The sequence below is a fragment of the Labrus mixtus genome, chromosome 4 (genome assembly GCF_963584025.1).
Source record: "Labrus mixtus chromosome 4, fLabMix1.1, whole genome shotgun sequence".
Classification (NCBI taxonomy): domain Eukaryota; kingdom Metazoa; phylum Chordata; class Actinopteri; order Labriformes; family Labridae; genus Labrus; species Labrus mixtus.
Window position 1 is genome coordinate 25,490,064 of NC_083615.1, and position 17,616 is coordinate 25,507,679.

At 41.6% G+C, this 17,616-nt stretch overlaps 1 protein-coding gene across 2 annotated transcripts in view; it reads left to right on the forward strand.

Annotated features, from left to right (window-relative positions):
• furinb (furin (paired basic amino acid cleaving enzyme) b) overlaps positions 1-17,616 on the forward strand; it is a 74,743-nt gene that overhangs the window by 48,005 nt on the left and 9,122 nt on the right. The window contains exons 7-9 of one of the 2 annotated variants that reach the window (XM_061036587.1): positions 8,984-9,072; positions 11,551-11,723; positions 16,617-16,829. In XM_061036587.1, the coding sequence (XP_060892570.1) occupies positions 8,984-9,072; positions 11,551-11,723; positions 16,617-16,829 (475 nt within the window). The remainder of the gene's footprint in view (positions 1-8,983; positions 9,073-11,550; positions 11,724-16,616; positions 16,830-17,616) is intronic. The other variant, XM_061036588.1, reaches the window with a different exon arrangement.

The window sequence follows — 17,616 nt, forward strand, 5'->3', positions numbered from 1 at the left end:
TAATTTGTATTATTACAATTCTTGACCTTAGGTCTAAATACAAGGCTGTCTATTTTTGTGTTTTTTTCAAGGTTTTAGTTAAAAAAGTTACAGATAAATGTAAATGCAAGGTAGTGGTGTTTTGATGTACCTCAATAAAGTCAAATGAATAAAACATAAAGAAATAAGTTACAATAGCAAAGAATTCTGTGAACTACACATAATAAAGCCCTTCATCCCCTGTAGCCTACATCAATATATGACGGGAAACTGACTCTGGAAGTGGAATGTTTCTTATTGTCAACACATTTCAACTGTTTGACTTTGGAGTATTCTTTATACTTGGCTTAAATTAAAGAAATATATTTTCAAATTTGAGTTTGTTTGCAACACTAGAAAAATGTAAATGATCAAGGAGGGGTTAGAAGGGGCCAAACTCTGCCAGACAAGAGGCCTCTGAGGCCTGAAACGCTGCATAATTAAATATGTAAATTCAAAAGACAACGCCTGTCCTGGGCTCTGCAAATCCACAGCCCAGCTGTACATGCACAGCATGTATATCTTAGTTTGTATGGAGGTAATAAACCTGAGCCATCAAGTGTGTGATATGGGACAAGTTGGACTGAAGGAGAGCACACATCGAAGAGGACCGCTTCCTCCTGCGCCGTCTGCTTCAGCGCCTCTGTTACCGTGTTTGACACAGCAGGTCTCACCTTTGATGCCTTGACTTTGTGGATGAAACATTTCAGTGGAATAGACAATTCTCCAGCTCCCACATTCTTGCTGTCACTCCAAGTATGATCTTTGCAAGAAAATTAGTCACTTTTCTCATCAGTGGTTGAAGAAGAGCTTTTGAAACAGACCGATTGTAGCCAGTGCAGCACTTTGTGTGTTTAAGGAATCACATCCTGAGGTTGAAAATAAAACCACCCAACAAGTAAACTCTGAAGTACAAAGTGAACATACTTTAGAAAAAGGGAAACTTCTGTGCGCCCTTTTAAAAGACTTCATTCATCATTCTTAGGCCAAAGCCTGACAGTTTGAAAAAAAGCCTGTTAAAGATGCCTGTGTGCAATGTGAGCAGAGAACGAACAACAAGAAAACAAGAGAGGAGTGAAGAACCTGCAGACAAACACATCTCTCTATTTACTCTGGCCATCGCATGCTGCAGATAACTTCCTCCTGTTTATACAAAGTTTATCAATTATTGTTTACAAAGCTGCCACTCTTTGTCAGACCTGAATAATGTGATTCCCCTCCTCTTGTTTATTCTGCTGGGGAAGGCTTGTTTATATTCCACACAGCCTGGCACTCTTTTCAGAGGTGATGTTGGCAGAGACCTCACTCTTCTAACCTGATTCCTCTGGCTCGTTGCCTGGTTTCCTCTGAATAATTTTTACAAGAGAAAATGATTGAAAGCTGCAGTTTTCCAAACAATTCCAAGAGGCAATCCCACGGTTATTGGAGGTGACCAAACCCCATTCTGTAATTAACTGATAACTGTTAGCTGATTAGTATTATAGGGGCGGCTGTGGCTCAGTTGGTAGAGTCGTTGTCTCTCAACGGGAAGGTCGAGGGTACGATACCCAGCTACTGCAACTTCCGATATGTCCTTGGGCAAAACACTTAACCCTGAATTAGTTACTTCTGGTGGTCTCAGTTTATTATCCTCCCCTGTTGATAGTAAACTGTTGAAAAGGAAGTTAAGGCTGGTGTGTAAAGACATTCCAGTTCAGACATGTCAGGTGATGTTGAGTCTTTTTTTGTTCCCAACACATTTCTTTGATTTTACATGACTTAAACATGCTTTGTTGTTTGACTAGTGTTGTCGTACTCGAGATTGGTGTTGGTCTTAAGACCAATTTTTCGTCTCCGAATCGCAAGCATTTTAACTCGGTCTTGTATCGGTCTTGGACTGAGCGGACTCCAGATTTTAAATCAAGACCACCACTGATTCTTTCTCAAGTCATTACTGTGATTAGGAGAAGAAAAAAACGCCCCTTTCTAAAACTAAGAATAACTTCAATTCATTTGTAGTTTGGTTTGCCCCCCCTGGTTACAACTGCAACCTTCTCGGTGTCACAGTCTAAATAAGTGACACGCCCCCCTGAATCCAAGATGATGATTTATGGTCTTGGTCTTGGTCTTGTCACGGTCTCCTCCTGCCTTGGTCTTGGTTTTGACTCAGTCTAAATCCCAAAATGTCTTGGTCTTGTCTCGGCCTCTGAGCACTCTGGTCTCTGGTATGTCTTGGTCAGTGCGGTCTTGTCTACAACACTTTATTTGACAGGCTTTTTTCTTGTTTGTTTTCAGTAACTCATTCTGATTCACTGTGGATCTTTGTTTTCATTTTATCTCCTTTTTCACATACCTTATCATTGAGTAATGGTCCTTTCAAACACAATGGCCCTATTAAAAAAGTTTATTTCATCTCCTGCCATGGTGCTCCATATAGCACAGCCATAATAGATTTTATTCAGGGAGAAGCACAGCTGTTACTGTTCTGCCTCAGAGTATAAAAGGCACTTAGATTTATGTCCCTCCTTTTGTTAAAGTTAGTTTTTTCCCCTCAATGTCCAAAGGATATAAATTGCGTATAGGTATCAGTGTCATAAGTTATTACTTTTATGTTGTATGTTTCCTCACACTGAGATCTGAAAGATGATCTTCTTCACCAGGCTGTAGACAGCACCGTTGTGTTCAGCTACACAATGGCGAGACATCCACTTCACACTCCAGTGTAACCATTTGAACAGACCTGCCTGCGGCCACAGTCGAGCTGAGCCGAGCAGAAAATAGCCTAATCCTTTTGGCAGCCGGAGTGCGCAGACCCCATTCAGACCCTCTAAAAACAGATATCAACCAACAAAGCAATGCCAACACACGGATCCAACAGTTAAACCGAGCAAGGGGTTAGACATCAGTCACACGTGGTGCTGCATATATAAACACACAAGCTCCCGACAACACAACCCAAACACTTAATGAAAGTTTATGTGTGTTCACAGTCATATTTCAACTGTTTACTCAATGCCTCAGTGTTTGATTACACATCGCAGTTTTATTTAGCGTATGTGAAGGTTTGCCATGTCGGCATAGAGTTATAATGTGCTTCTCCTTCATATCCGTGAATAGTAACACCCACTGTTTACTCATCACAAAGAGGAAGACTCAGCCGGTTCAAATATCAGTGTGTGTCGGTGGCTGAGGAGGAGCTTTATATAGTTGTTGTTTTTTATGTCCCTGACTTAGTGTTATAGGCTGAAGATGTGAACAAAGAAAGACCAAAAAAACAGATGTTAACCTTAAGAACTGTGTTACAGAAATGGCTGTGAAGCGACTTCAAAAGCGTCACGCTGCTAGAATCTGTACGATAGATGATGTAAATGATTGAACAGATAAAAGCAAAACACAGTATTGGAAATTGTGTCATAAATTAAGGGGGGCGCTGGTGGCGCAGTGGTTAGTGCCCAATGTATGGAGGCTATAGTCCTCCAAGTGGGCGGCCCAGGTTCAAGTCCAGCCTGTGGCTCCTTTCCCGCATGTCATTCCCTACTCTCTCTCCCTGATTTCCAACTCTATCCACTGTCTTTCCACTGTCTTATCTCTTCATTAAAGGCCCAAAAAAAAAAACATATTTCTCTATACCACACAAGTTATTTCAACTCAGTGTTTTTATTTGTATTTTTAACAAGACATTTACATGCATGAATTTTTTTTTTTACAGATTTAGAAAACCTATAACCCCTTTCATAGGATCAAGGAATCGGATGAGTATAAATGAATGTGGCGGTTAAGTTGCATTGTGGGAAATGGGGGATTTTTTTTAATTTGGGTCAAAATTAAGGGTTAAAACTTGATTTTACTGGGGCACCAGTGGCCTAGTGGTTAGCTCACAAGCCCCATGTACAGAGGCAGCTCGGGTTCAAATCTGACCTGTGGCTCCTTTCTCGCATGACATTTCAAACTCAATCTGTCTCTCTCTTTTTCTCTCGCTCTCTCTCCCTGATTTCCAACTTTATCCACTGTCCTGTCATTAAAGCATTAAAAGCCCCAAAATAAATCTTAGAAAAACTACAACTTGATTACATTTTTGTTTTTGTCTTTAATCTGTGTCCCTAAACCTAATGGAACTTAGACCCCTTTCAAGTTTCAGATTGCAGATCTACAAATAGATGCGGATTTAGAGCATGAGAATAGAGACAAATAGAGACATGAAAAACACTCGGGTATAAATCTGCTGTCCGTCACAGTGAATGAAAGACAGGACACGACTCAATCAGAAGGTCGGCGCTTTGATCTCAGCTCCTGCAGGCGACACAGCAAAGTTTCCCTTATGTTTCTATAAGATCAAATATAGGGCTCGATATAAGTGTCACCTACAATGAGACGTTTCTGTTTTGAAGGACATCTGAGTATCTTTATGTTGGATGTCTCTACATACTGAACAGTTTGTTGACTCTGTACGGTCTGTGGTTACATTGCATCGTGTTCAGGAAGATGGTGTTGGGCATGGTATCTACATTCTCAGGTAAATGTCAGAGCGATGACTTGACCAAATACGGTGCCTTGTGCAGAGGAGCAGAGATAAAAGCATAACCTCATTCTGTTCCTTCACTCCTTCAGATTAGATAAGAGAGGTCACTTTGGCTATGAAAACAGAATGTCTTCAGATTAGCGGCCTTCATCTAAACTTTGTTCAAGCTTTGTTACTTCTTTTCTGGGACAAAGCCTGTAGTTTTGACTATCCTCCTGCTCACATACTGAACATTTATTTACTGTGTTTGTGTTTTTTTTTTTTTTATGTTTTGTTGTTGTCCCACGTCTCTGGTATAAAGTAATCAAACAGTTCTTTCCAACCTCCAACTGTTGACATCTCGAAAATCAATTTAGGATTAATGTAGAATGGAGGCATTCAGTAAAGTGTCTTGGAAATCATTGAATTTCACGGATATTTGACAGATAAAATTGTGGCTTCATCTGAAATCCCTTTGTCTGCTCTGGCACATCTGAGCCTCCCTGGAAATATTAAGCTGTCTGGCTGTGTTAGCTGAATTCAATCCAGGCCAATCACTCATTTGCACACACACACACACACACACACACACACACATGAGCGTGGACATGCAGATGGTACTCAGCGTTATCTTGGTGTGTGTGTGTGTGTGTGTGTGTGTGTGTGTGTGTGTGTGTGTGTGTGTGTGTGTGTGTGTGTGTGTGTGTGTGTGTGTGTGTGTGTGTGTGTGTGTGTGTGTGTGTGTGTGTGTGTGTGTGGTGTGTGTGGTGTGTGTGTGTGTGTGTGTGTGTGTGTGTGGTGTGTGTGTGTGTGTGTGTGTGTGTGTGTGTGTCCTCTCTTTAAATGTCTTCCTAAGCCTCTGGCTCTGTACTCTGCCCGGCCTGGCTGAGTTGCTGCCTGGCCTCACATCTGTGGCCACAGCTTCTTGGTCTGAGGTTATGTGCTGTTTGGAGCACAAAATCCTGTTTTATATGCTGGAGATGAGTTATTACATGTTAATGCAGATAACTGCACCCAAATGGTGACCCCCCCCCCCCCAAACACACCATAATAGCTAGAAAATAACGGGAGTGATTGTTAAAGCTGAAGCTTTCACTGCAGCTAAATCCAAGAGTTGCCAATCAGATCGGGATAAAAAGAAAACAATTCCTTTTCCACAGCAGCTTTTTTTTTCCCCAAAGGCAATGCTTTAAGGCGAGCTTTTTCTTTGTGATTTCCTTAACAAAAGTCATTGACAGGTCACGCTTGATGCTGCTATTTGCAGTGCAATTCAACTGCACATTTCTGCACAGAGCAAGCATGTTATATTGTGTGCCGAGCCATCTGGACCGGCCGTGGTGCTGACTGAATTTGTATGTGCAAGCACGTGTGTGCGTGTGTGTGTTTTTGGCCAGTGTTGATGGCTACAATGCATTCAGGCTGTTGTATGAAAGGGGTAGTGTAAGAATATGTTCCCATTAGAAATCAGTATTTTCTCTGTGTTTGCTCTGTATTACTCAAATATCTCAATTGTGAAATAAAAACAAACAAGTGCAAATTTAAAGTTGTGGTTATTATTGTTCAGATTTATTACGGAGAAAAATAGCTCAGTAAATAGTGTGCATCTATGACAAGCTGCTACATTAAATTAGGGATTAAGCACTAATGTCTTCAAATTCAGTTTTCATCTACTTGTATTTCTATGTAAAGCAGGTACAGGGGAATAAATACCATGCTGTTGGTGAAACTGTGCCAGCTCTGTCCTGAGTACTGATGCCCAGATTTTCTCCCTGGCATCTTGCAGTAAAATCTTCTCACTGGTATTTTTCTCTTGTAAGGTATGATTCTTAAACACGAGTCAGTCTCAGAACGGCTATTGCTCTCATAGCTTTTTTTTTTTTGTTCTGTCTTAAGATGACTGACAGTCACAATTCGGCACCCACGCCGTAGTGTTTCAACACATAATAACATGACTGATTTGTATGGACGAGCCTGCATAGCAAAGCCAGTCGGAGACTGTCAGGCACACAGTGGTGAGCTCGAAATGTAATGAGTGGGCCGGCCTGTTCCTCTTTAGTGCTGCGAATAAACCCCACTAAAAGCTGGCCTCAACACTTAACATGCAGACAGGGATGTCCTGCTGAACAGACATCAACTTATCTGGAATATGAATAACTGAGACTGTGGACTGCGCCTCCAGCCCTTTCAACCGTTTCATGTTTCATTAATGATTAGATCAATTGTATGATGGATTGTAATCATTCCTCATTAGGTGATTATGATGGTTGAAGCTGCCTTTCTTACAAAAACGGCTTGTGCTACATAAAAGTTGGAGAAATTGTCTCGCCACATAATCAGTCCTGATTTAACCCCCGAGTTCAAAAATTGTTCATAAGGGAGCCGTAAAGTGTCCCTCAACTGCTGCCATTTATAAGTCACTTAGCTGTAAAGCAATGTGGTTTAACCTCTCCATAGCAATCATCAGATTTTAATTGCCTTCGTGATGTATTGCTCCGTGCCATATGTTGTGCCAAGGTCCTTGGATAAGGGCATATCTGTCAGTGAGAAATAAGCCCTGTCAGGCATGATGATTATTTGTTCAGGAATCACTTTAATGCTTGTAGTTATTGACAGATCACGTCATGTGATAAACTATTTCTAAGGAGGCAGGATTCCACTGCACATTAGAGGGTTTTTCTTTTTTTTGTTCCTTTTAGCTCTTTGACGTCCTGAACTCTGAGCTCGTTAAAACGGAGAAGACTTTAGGAATAAAGCAGCAGTGATCCTCTGCTCAAATGTTTTTACAGTGAACAAAACTGAGAATTAGCAGGTGGCTAATATATCACAGAGCTCCACAGAGTCTTAATCAGGGTCCCAGCTGGAGACGTCGCTGTGCTCTGACCCTGTGAAAACGACTTTGTCCTCTGCCTTTTAGTCGGGGGGGGGGAGGTTGGGAGATCAGAGAGGAAGTCATTTTGTTATGGCTCTTTTCAAACAATGCTGTCCGTGTAATTAGCTTTGTTCAGATAACGTTAACGCAGCACGACCCAGACTGGGGCATGAAACTGTACACCTCCTAATCAGGTATCTGCACTATAATCAGGAGACGATCTTAATGACCCGTGTTAAATGCCAAACGCTCTTTTGGATCCATCTATTCACCGTCTGATCACAGCGCTCTGTCCCCAGGAGTCAAGGAAACACATTGAACCCATTTCATTAACTATTAGCTCCTCGCCTGAAAAGATGCAGAGCAGTAAAGGTTTCATTTGAGACTTTTCTTTGCATTTAAAAGATCTAACCGGAGGTTAAAAACAGCAGGTTCTTAGGGGGCTCGGAGTGTGTTTGTTTGTGAAGTGTTTGACATCTTGATATCACACTGTAGGGAGCCTCTCTGATCTCTGAAACACAAGACTGGTTGAATATATTAATGAGCAACTGAGTGAATAATGTATGTACATCAAAAACATCAAGGTTAGGTCGAGTTAGTTAAGGCTGTGGCTTCAGTCTTATGTATTTTTCTCCTCGGGTTCTTTTTGAGCGGAACAGCCTTTATCCTGCCGCCCTGTAGACTTTATGACGGGAGTTTAAAAAGCAAAAGGAAGACGAGAACAAAGAAGTTGTTTTAATACAAACTCACAACATTCACTGTCGCACTCACGTGTACAAAATATATTAAACTCTGCAGATGTTGTTTTATTATTAAAGACCTGATGAGCCAGAATCAGAAGCATTTCACATTCTTGGAATAAGCCTCTGTGTTCTCGCCCGTGAGCAAATTGACAAGAAAAAGAGTTAAACTGTATAGACCTTCTTTTGAAACCTGACTTATTTCTCTGTTATATACAATATTTGTGAAATCTCTAAACCTACTTCTTAGCCATGACTGTGTGGTTGAGTTTAATCAGATTTGATGGACATCGCTGGAAACAGACGCAAATAACCTGTAATAAACCTGTAAATAACCACCAGATTTTTGATATAAATGTTGAGAACTGATTTTTTTTTTTTCTTGTGTCAGGAGAGCTTTAATGCCTCACATGGTTATTTGACCTTCCTATTGTACACCCTCTCTTGTTGTAACACTGGCCTCTCCACGTCGCTTCTAATTACACATCATGACCCGCTTGAATTGCACTCTTGTGCTTTTATACATTTTGAATTCTAAATCTATTCCAGCCAGTGACCTTTTAATTCAGAGGCCGCATCACACCTTGTTGTATCTTTGCAAACTCTCATCATCTGCAGCTTTTCACTGTGTTTCACAAGTGCCGCTGGGTCTATGCTCCTATTTTGCCTGTGGTGTATTTTTAGCATCACTTCAGCTACTGTATTGTTTAAAAGCTCGGCGCAGTCAAGGGAGATGCCTCTTTTACTGCCAGTATTTAGTAGAGCTGCTGTGATGCCTGCCCCCCCCCCCCCCCCCCCCTCGTTTTATGTGTAAATAGCCTCAATTTTTGATCTCCTATTCATGCTACATCTCCTTTGTGAATCTTTTCCTCTCCTCAGACATGGAACTCGATGTGCAGGAGAAGTGGCAGCTGCAGCCAACAACGGTGTCTGCGGTGTAGGTGTGGCCTTTAACGCTAGAATTGGAGGTGAGTCAAGTGTACCTGTGGGGTTTTTAACCTGGAGCCATTTTTATTGTCATTCATTGAAATTAGTTTTTCTGTTATTTTAATTGGAGATGAAAGGCACATCAAATTCAGATGTAATCTGGAATGTCCCATTAGTCTGGGATCTGAATCGGAATCATACATAAAGGTGTGTTTTCACATTTTATTAAAGACCTAGCACAGGTTTTATAGCTGATATCCATTATGGTTGATTTTTTAAGCCATTGACTCTCTTTTGCCAGCTGATATATATTTTTGCCGGCAGAGATAGAATAGGATAGAACTAGCACTCAGCTGTCCTTGATCTATTGCAAGAGAGTTAAAAAGCTTTTGATTACTTTTCCTCCATAAGGTAGATCATTGCTTCATTCGAGTCTGCCAGCATCACGTCTCTTACATAATATGAAGATATTACCAACCCAACCAGTATTAAAGCTCTTATAACAAAGACTGAGATCATACAAACATTAAGGCTTCAGAATTAAGTTTGTGACGAAGTGAATTTGACTCTTTTTTTCTTTTCTTCATTCTAACAACCTCTGGAGCTTCGCCTGAACCTTGAGTCTTTCCTCTGCCAAACACATAAAAGCAAGCTCGATTTTCTAAGAGTTTGCTTGAGTCCTTTGTGAAAATGGATCAACCTGAGTTTGGAAGCATACTGAAGCCAAAAAACTTCACTTCCACTGCACTTGTCTTTTACCATGGTAAATAGTTTTCTTACAAAATACAGTCAAAACAGGACCCTGAGAGCACACTCATGTTTAAACAGAAGTAAAGCTGTTATCGTGCAGATGCAATAATGCTTGTTGTAATCACAAATTAAATCGTAAAGATTTTCTTTCTTTATCGTGGGTTGAAAAAGTCTTTGCGGTTGATAAAGTTTTCCAGCGAGGCTTTTAGATTTCCTTGTCACCAGACAATCTGTCAATGACACGCTGGCAGCCAGCAGGACTCAGCAGAGCTCTGAGCAGCCTCGCTCACAGATGTTTCTCATAACTCCCCTTCTTTGTCTTCATTACTATTCATCTCCCGACAGAGCAACGCTTTGGCCCCTGCTCTCATAAATAACTCCGCTGTGAATCTGTTCACGTCATTTGGGGTCGCTTGTTTATAAACAGTTGTGATTTACTCCCCAATTCGATTGTTTGTGTGTGTGTGTGTGTGTGTGTGTGTATGTGAGCTCACTGGGACAACTAAATGTGTGTACCCTGACTGAGCAATGATCTGTGATTAGAGTTAAAAACCTGTAATTGACCCTACTTGGCTCAGTCTGTGGTTCCCCCCCCTCCTACTGTATTTGTGTGTACTCCAAACACACACACACACACACACACACACAGATAGCATTGCTACCTGCTATTTCTGACTCACTAGCTGCAGGGAACTCACTCTGCAGTTTCTTAATAAGTAACCGTGAAGCAGCAGGAAGTTGATGAGCATTGTTACAACACTTATTATCATCACTACTCGATGCAGCCGCGGTATAATGATCACCAAACAAACACTGTGCATTGTGTTGCATGTTAAGCCCAGTACATTTTTTTATTTATTTTTTTAAAGCTGCTCAGTATTCAAACTTGTGTCACACCGAGTCTTGACGCCAACAGAGTAATTACAGCTTTGGCTTCTTCCCCACTGGCATGTGTTTGTGCCTGCAGGGCCAGACAGGTTGTCTCGAATGGATTATTGAAGTCTTAATGTGGACGTCGGCAGTGGTGCTGATGCCTCCGGGGGTCTGGGGGTCCGGGGGTCCTCTCCCAGTAATGGACCTTAGTTGAGGGTGGTTTCATTTCACGGCTCTCTAAAGCCATTAATTTTCAGAGGACTGATCTGAGGCTGCTCACTTCAAAGGCTCAGACAGCGTTGCGCTCAGGTATGATCAGATGAAAGGTGACATTTGGTGATAACCCGTGGACACAGCAGTCTGTTGGAGGCTCTGTAAACTCTGTCGGTGGGAGTGTGCATGTGTGGCTCTCTCTTATCTGCAGTCTACTTGTTCTTTCTGTGTCTTCGCAGGGGTCAGTAAGGGCCTTTCTCGGTTTAACAACCAGCTGAGTTTTTTGTTTATGTGACGGTGGAAACATGTAGTATCTGTCGGAGCAGCTTTTGTGGGTGAAGCTTTGAAGGCTAAGTCATTAAAATCTAGAACTCTGTGAAGTTTTTTTTTTTTCACTTTCTCTGGTTTGTTATGTGTTTGTTTGTTTTCTTTTTGTGGCAGAAGATAAAATGGAAATTTGCAGTCTGAGCGATTATTATGACAAGTTTTCTGTTCCTGTCATCTCACACAGCTTTCCCCCCCCCCCCCCCCTCAGGTTTGATACCTCTCCACCTATCTCTGAGGCTTAAATTCATCTGCTCAGTATCTCTTCACCATCTGTCATTCTGTCACTTTCTCCACACCTTTTCATCTCTTTAGTTTGGTAAACCTCATTTGCACTGCCTTGCGTGTTCTTGTCACAGGAGTTCGGATGTTGGATGGGGAGGTGACTGACGTGGTGGAGGCCCACTCTCTCAGCCTCAACTCTCAGCACATCCACATCTATAGCGCCAGCTGGGGCCCAGAGGACGACGGCAAGTCACTGGACGGTCCTGCCAAGCTGGCCAAAGAGGCTTTCCTCCAGGGAATCACCAAGGTCAGTCAGAGCTGATCACTAATAACGTCCAGCATCACTATCAAACTCACATCAGCTCTATTACAGTTAGACAAAGGTTCGTATCAGGGTGACATGTCGGTTATTACTGTACGATTATGGATAACATAATCATATCTGTCTTGTAAGTATGACTTTAAAGCCAGCCGAGGGTTATCTTAGCTTTGCATTAAAACTGTCAGCAGGGTGAAACAGCTGGTCTCTTTCCATCTCTTTCCAAATAGCTCCTCCAAATCTCACTAATGTTAGTTATTACAAAAATGTACGTTAAAAACAAAAACATGCCATTTCATGTGTATCATGAGCGCAGCTTTTTCTTTTCATTGTAGCATCAGCGTCTGCCTCAGTGGATGATGATTGTAGCTAAGGTAGCATTGAATAAAGGTTAAAAATTGCATAAATTGAATGGTTGGAGTGAAGGATTAAATTGGACTCAGTTTAAAGTCTGGGGAAACCAAAAGTGATATTGAAGCGAGACTTTTAACGCTACACCAGGACATGTAAACGACCTGTCATTTCCAATGAGAGCATGGCAGCTGATCCCAGACGAAACATTTTACATCTGAATTGATGTAAAGGTGAAAAAAAATGACAGGTTATTACTGAGCTTCACACCAAATGCAATTTTGACACCTTTAGACGGAGCTTGTCAGCGTTTTCCCCTGTGATTCTTGGTTCTATGCTAAGCTAAGCTAACAAACTGCTGGCTTCAGCTTCAAGTTAAAAAAAATACTAAGATGAGTTGAGTGCTCATCTTCTCATCCAACTCTATACAGGGAAGGGAATGCTGTTATTTACCTCCCCAATGTCAAGTCCTTTAAGCTACATTAAGATACATTTCCTTAATGTCAGCAAAAAGCATGATAGAAATCTGAGACATGAACATATTTCCTGAGTCATTCATGGATGGAATGTCTCTGAGATGAACTGTAGAGAAGGACGCCTCAAGGTGAGCGTGTTAATTGCCCTCAAACTAGTCCTTCAGAGTTTGGTAGAGTGAGACATCGAAGAGTATGACTTATTATCTCAGGCTAATGTCATCATTCGTCATGTGTCTGCATGCTACATCAAAAGACTTGAGCTGAATGATAAATGTAAGGGAGGAGGAAATGGAAAATGAGCAGCGAGCACTGACGCCGAACAATAGTTGGATTCAAAGAAGGCAGCAATTAGCGAGTAAATGAGTGAAACGGCAGATTTTCTTTGGGGAAAGAATGATTCATAAGTCCCATCACAAAATGTGGAATGCTCCACATATCACGGTGTGTTAGTGAGGAGAAATTGCCTGTCAGCAGCACAACAGGATCTTTCTGGTTCAGCGTGTGTTCTCCTGGCAGAGAGATAACCTCCTGGCACTGAAGTGTTATCGTCTGGCCTCTGTAACCTGCAGCAAAGGCATCGTCAGGTCACAAATGTGGATGAAAGGTTTAGGAGTATTAGCTCCAGCTCAGGACTCCTGTGCTACGATACAGTATGATTCAGGCTGCACCACACGTACAGTTGTTTCCTTCTTTGTGGAAATGTCAGAATCCTTTAAGAAAATGAAATGAATAATCCTGTTTTAAAACCTCTAAACAACAGCTCCCATTTAAAGAGTACTAAATTGCGTGTTCACTCCAAAAGTTTGCACGTGTGGTTGGTGGGCGTTTTGCGGGTGATCTACTATGAAAATTTGCATGAATGACACCAGGTGCAAACCTTGTGGAGGCGGTACTATTTAAGTTAGGTTTTTACGTGTTCTACTGGTTTAGAGAGAGTGTGGACAGAAAGCAGGATGACTGCAAGCGCAAAATAGGTATTAGTGAGAGAGGCAAATAAAAGCACAATACTTTTGAGTTATAGGAGATAAATCTGAATATTACAAAAAAAATGGTTATAAGGAAACATCAGCATTAATCAGGGCCTCTCTTTTCTTCCCTTCATCTTAAGAATGAAGTGTCATACATTGCGCAGGAGGTGCGAGCTGTCTCCTCTGTGGACCGGGCGCGCTACACTCTGCACATTGTTGCGCATCAGACAGCTGGCCAGCGCTTTGTCTGGTCGGATATAAATGCTCTGGAAAGAGGTGTCGAAGATGTAGGTGCAAGCAGTGGTGAGGTCCCCCCATCCAAGTATCCTACAGAGTAGCATAAAGGGGCCGTAGAGGGAGGTGACGAGCGCATTATGGAGAGGAGCGCACCGGAGGGGGCGAGCAGGGGGAGAGACGCGCAACCCGAGAAAAAGGAAATCCCCAGTTTAAAATATAATGTTGGCGACAAGAGGGAAATAGGAAGACATAAATATCAATGTTGAAATTCTATACAATGCAGAGGCTGTGGATGTTCAGTTTTATTTGAATATATGGCAACAATAGCCTGTAGTTTAATCAGGTGTTTCTCTTCCTTAACGATTAGAATATTGAATCAAATTAAAAAATAAATGCATGCCATTTATTTTTCTGTCATTTGAAACATGTAAACACATGTGGGGAAAATCACAATCTATATGCCATCTTTTATTGTGCCTATGTCTCCTCCTAACTTCAATAACAGCAGCCTGTTGTGTGTAACACTGGTCTCCTGGGTTAGCACGTTCTTTTTAAAGGTGTTAAATACAGACACCGTCACAATCACCGCAGTTTTTTGTCAGGTTTAGTAAATCGCAATGCGTGTACTAACTTGACTTGTTTGCATTTTCTCCTCCCAGTATTTTGCACGTTAGGGCAGAAACGCCCCATATTGAATATTCATTAAGGCAAACGTACTAAATGGACAATGCATGTTGTTTTGCTCATTTGAAAGACGCAATCCTCACTGCGCGCCGTTAGTAGATCAGATAGCACTTTTTTTGCTGGTGGTATCAAGTTTGCACACGTTTTAAGACATGCAAACCTTTCGTAAATCAGGCCCTAAATCCCTTAGAATCTGATCATCTGCATCAGAGAAGACAGAAACAACATTGGTTAGGTAGCAAACATCCAGGTATCTATGTGTTTGTCTGGAGTGTGAAGCCAAAAATAGTGGAACAGACAGTGTAATGGGACTTTTATTCTCTTAACAGCCAGGCCAGGACTCAAGCAGGCAGAGCGCAGAACAGACAGATAATCACAATCTCTAACAACAACAGGAGCAGCAAAACATTCTTGCAGAGGAAAGGCAACATGTGTTTTCTTCATCGTAATGATGTGTTCCTCTTCATCACCTGTTTCATTGTTCTGGTCCGTCCACTCTCTCCTCTCTGTTTTTGCATCATGTGAATTTCTTAGTCTCTTGTTGTGTTCTTCATGATGAGTGTGGTATCAGCCCACTTGGTTCAGACTGTAGGAGGAAAAGGAAAAGTTAAAATCTTAAAGTTTTACAAACTTAAGCCAAGAAGGCTTTCATGCAGTTTGTTCCTTTGTTAGCGTGATTACAGAGAACGTCACAGCCTCATTTAAATGGAGGATGAAACACGAGCAAAGGAAGAACCACAATGGGATCTGGATCCCTTGTACTTACAAACAATAATAAAGGAGCCGACGTGTTTGCTATAAATATGTCTCGTTAAAAAAAGTCTTTCATGGGAACATACATCCACAAAGTTTTGATAATTATGAGTAAATTGCTTTTTGAGAAGTTTGTATTAAATGAAAGGCTAAGAAGATGAACAGCTCGGTGGGAACATGTTTTGGCATCATTCTGTGTGTGTGTGTGTGTGTGTGTGTGTGTGTGTGTGTGTGTGTGTGTGTTTTTCCTTTTTGTATCGTTGAATTACCTTGTGTGTTAATCATATCCTTTAATATTTAATAACTATAAAGTACCTGTATTTACTGTCCGTCTGTGCTTAAGTTGTTTACCTCTTTGCATGAACACAAACAATGCCTAAAGAAGAACACGTAAAAAGAGAGAGAGTTTAAGAAAGTAGAAAAGGTTCTTTATTTTTGTGAAGCATTGTGTCAGAAAATGTAAACCTTATTAAAAGTATTTTTTAATAGATATGTCTTTAAGAGTTTAACGAAAGGGCTCAGAGGTTGTTCTGCACTGAGGGGATATTTCAGAGCTGTGGAGCTCTGACTGCAGATGACCTGCTGCCCTCTGTCTCTGTCCACCCGGACCCCAGGGGGACAGTCAGCACCAACTGGTCAGCAGACCTCGGGCTAGGTTCAGCAATGAGAATAAGAAGGTCAGCCATGTAGGAAGGCCAATCCTTGTGCTAGAAATGATTAGTAAAGCATGAAAATCTATTCTTATTGACAAATGTAACTTGAATCCAGAATATGTTCCCAAAAACTAAAACTTGTGAACATCCTGGCAGCTGTGTTTTGTACAAACTGAGGGTGGTGCATCGATTTCTGTGGCGATTCAGCAAATGAAGAGTTATAGTGATCTAATCTACTGGAGACAAATGCATAGCAAAGGCTTTGTGTGTCTCAGAACCAAAAGAGCAGTCTAATCTCAGTAATGTTCAGAGTTGACAAATGACTCTCTTTGTTGTTTTGCTTGAATACTAAGTTTTAATCTGAGTCATAAACCTCCCTGAGATGTCAACCGTCATGTTGGCAGTCCGTTCCATACTGGACTCAGTGTGAGTTTATTGTGTTGTGTATTTTAAGAGCGCACAGTCTCACTGCCAGATATCCTGCTGTCATTTGTCAAACCCCTAAATTGTATTCAGCTTGAGTAGATCTTGTAATTACATCTCTCCTATTTGTTATCTGATGTTCTGCTGCCTGACATTATGATGTATTAATAAGGGTTGTGCCTACAGCGCTTCACTGTTTCTGAACACATAAGCGACGAGGCATTTTAGCAGCGAGACAAACGTCTTCGTCGAAGGCAATTTTTCACATTCAACAAGCTTTGGTTCGTCCTTTTTTCTGTGTTTGTCTGAGGATATATATTTGTTTGTATTCCACAGGGACGTGGAGGACTTGGCTCCATCTTTGTGTGGGCATCGGGTAATGGTGGCCGGGAGCAGGACAGCTGCAACTGTGACGGCTACACCAACAGCATTTACACCCTGTCCATCAGCAGCACCACGCAGTCCGGCAATGTGCCGTGGTACAGCGAGCCCTGCTCGTCCACCCTCGCTACCACCTTCAGCTCTGGAAACCCGGGGGAGAAACAGATAGTGGGTGCATACACACACACACACACACACACACACACACACACACACACACACACACACACACACACACACACACACACACACACTGAAAACTCTTATTATCTCAAGTTTTGTGTAGGATTGTTTTTATACTCGGAATCTATAGCAACTGAAAAACACAAGTACTTCTCATACTTCATATTGGCCAACAAGCTGATGTGGATATATCAAAATGAATCGTCCTCAAGTGTGCATTCACATTACTCTTGTGTGTCTCAAATCAAACATGGGCATCAAACTGTCAGAATCAGAGTGACTGATGTGCAACATACAGTGAGCCAAGCTGACAAACACTGAGAGATGCCACATGCTTCCTTCAAGCTGCTTGTCAGCTGAAGAAAAAGATTTGCCTCAGGGACATCGAATAACATAAAACAACCATGAATCTGCCATTCTATCCGAAATCAACCAGAGGCACGCTGCAGGCAAGCAAACACAACTCATCAAATGGATGAAACTGAAGTGCTTTTGAAATGTGCCGCAGCGCTTGCTTTGTACTGTTGCTTTTTGTCAGAAGCAGTCATTTGTTGTAAGGGTGAGTGCTTACAGATTTCTTTTATCCTCAACTAGTATTCATGATCACTTCGGGTGAATTTGTGTCTGGAGCATTTGAGTACAAGCAGGCCAGGGCTCCAAATAAATCCCGCCTGGACTGTATGGTCCCCTGATGTCTGTTGAGGTATTTTGTATGCAACAGTTAGAAATCTCACATTTTTTTAAATCTAGCATCGCATACAAATGGTTTATG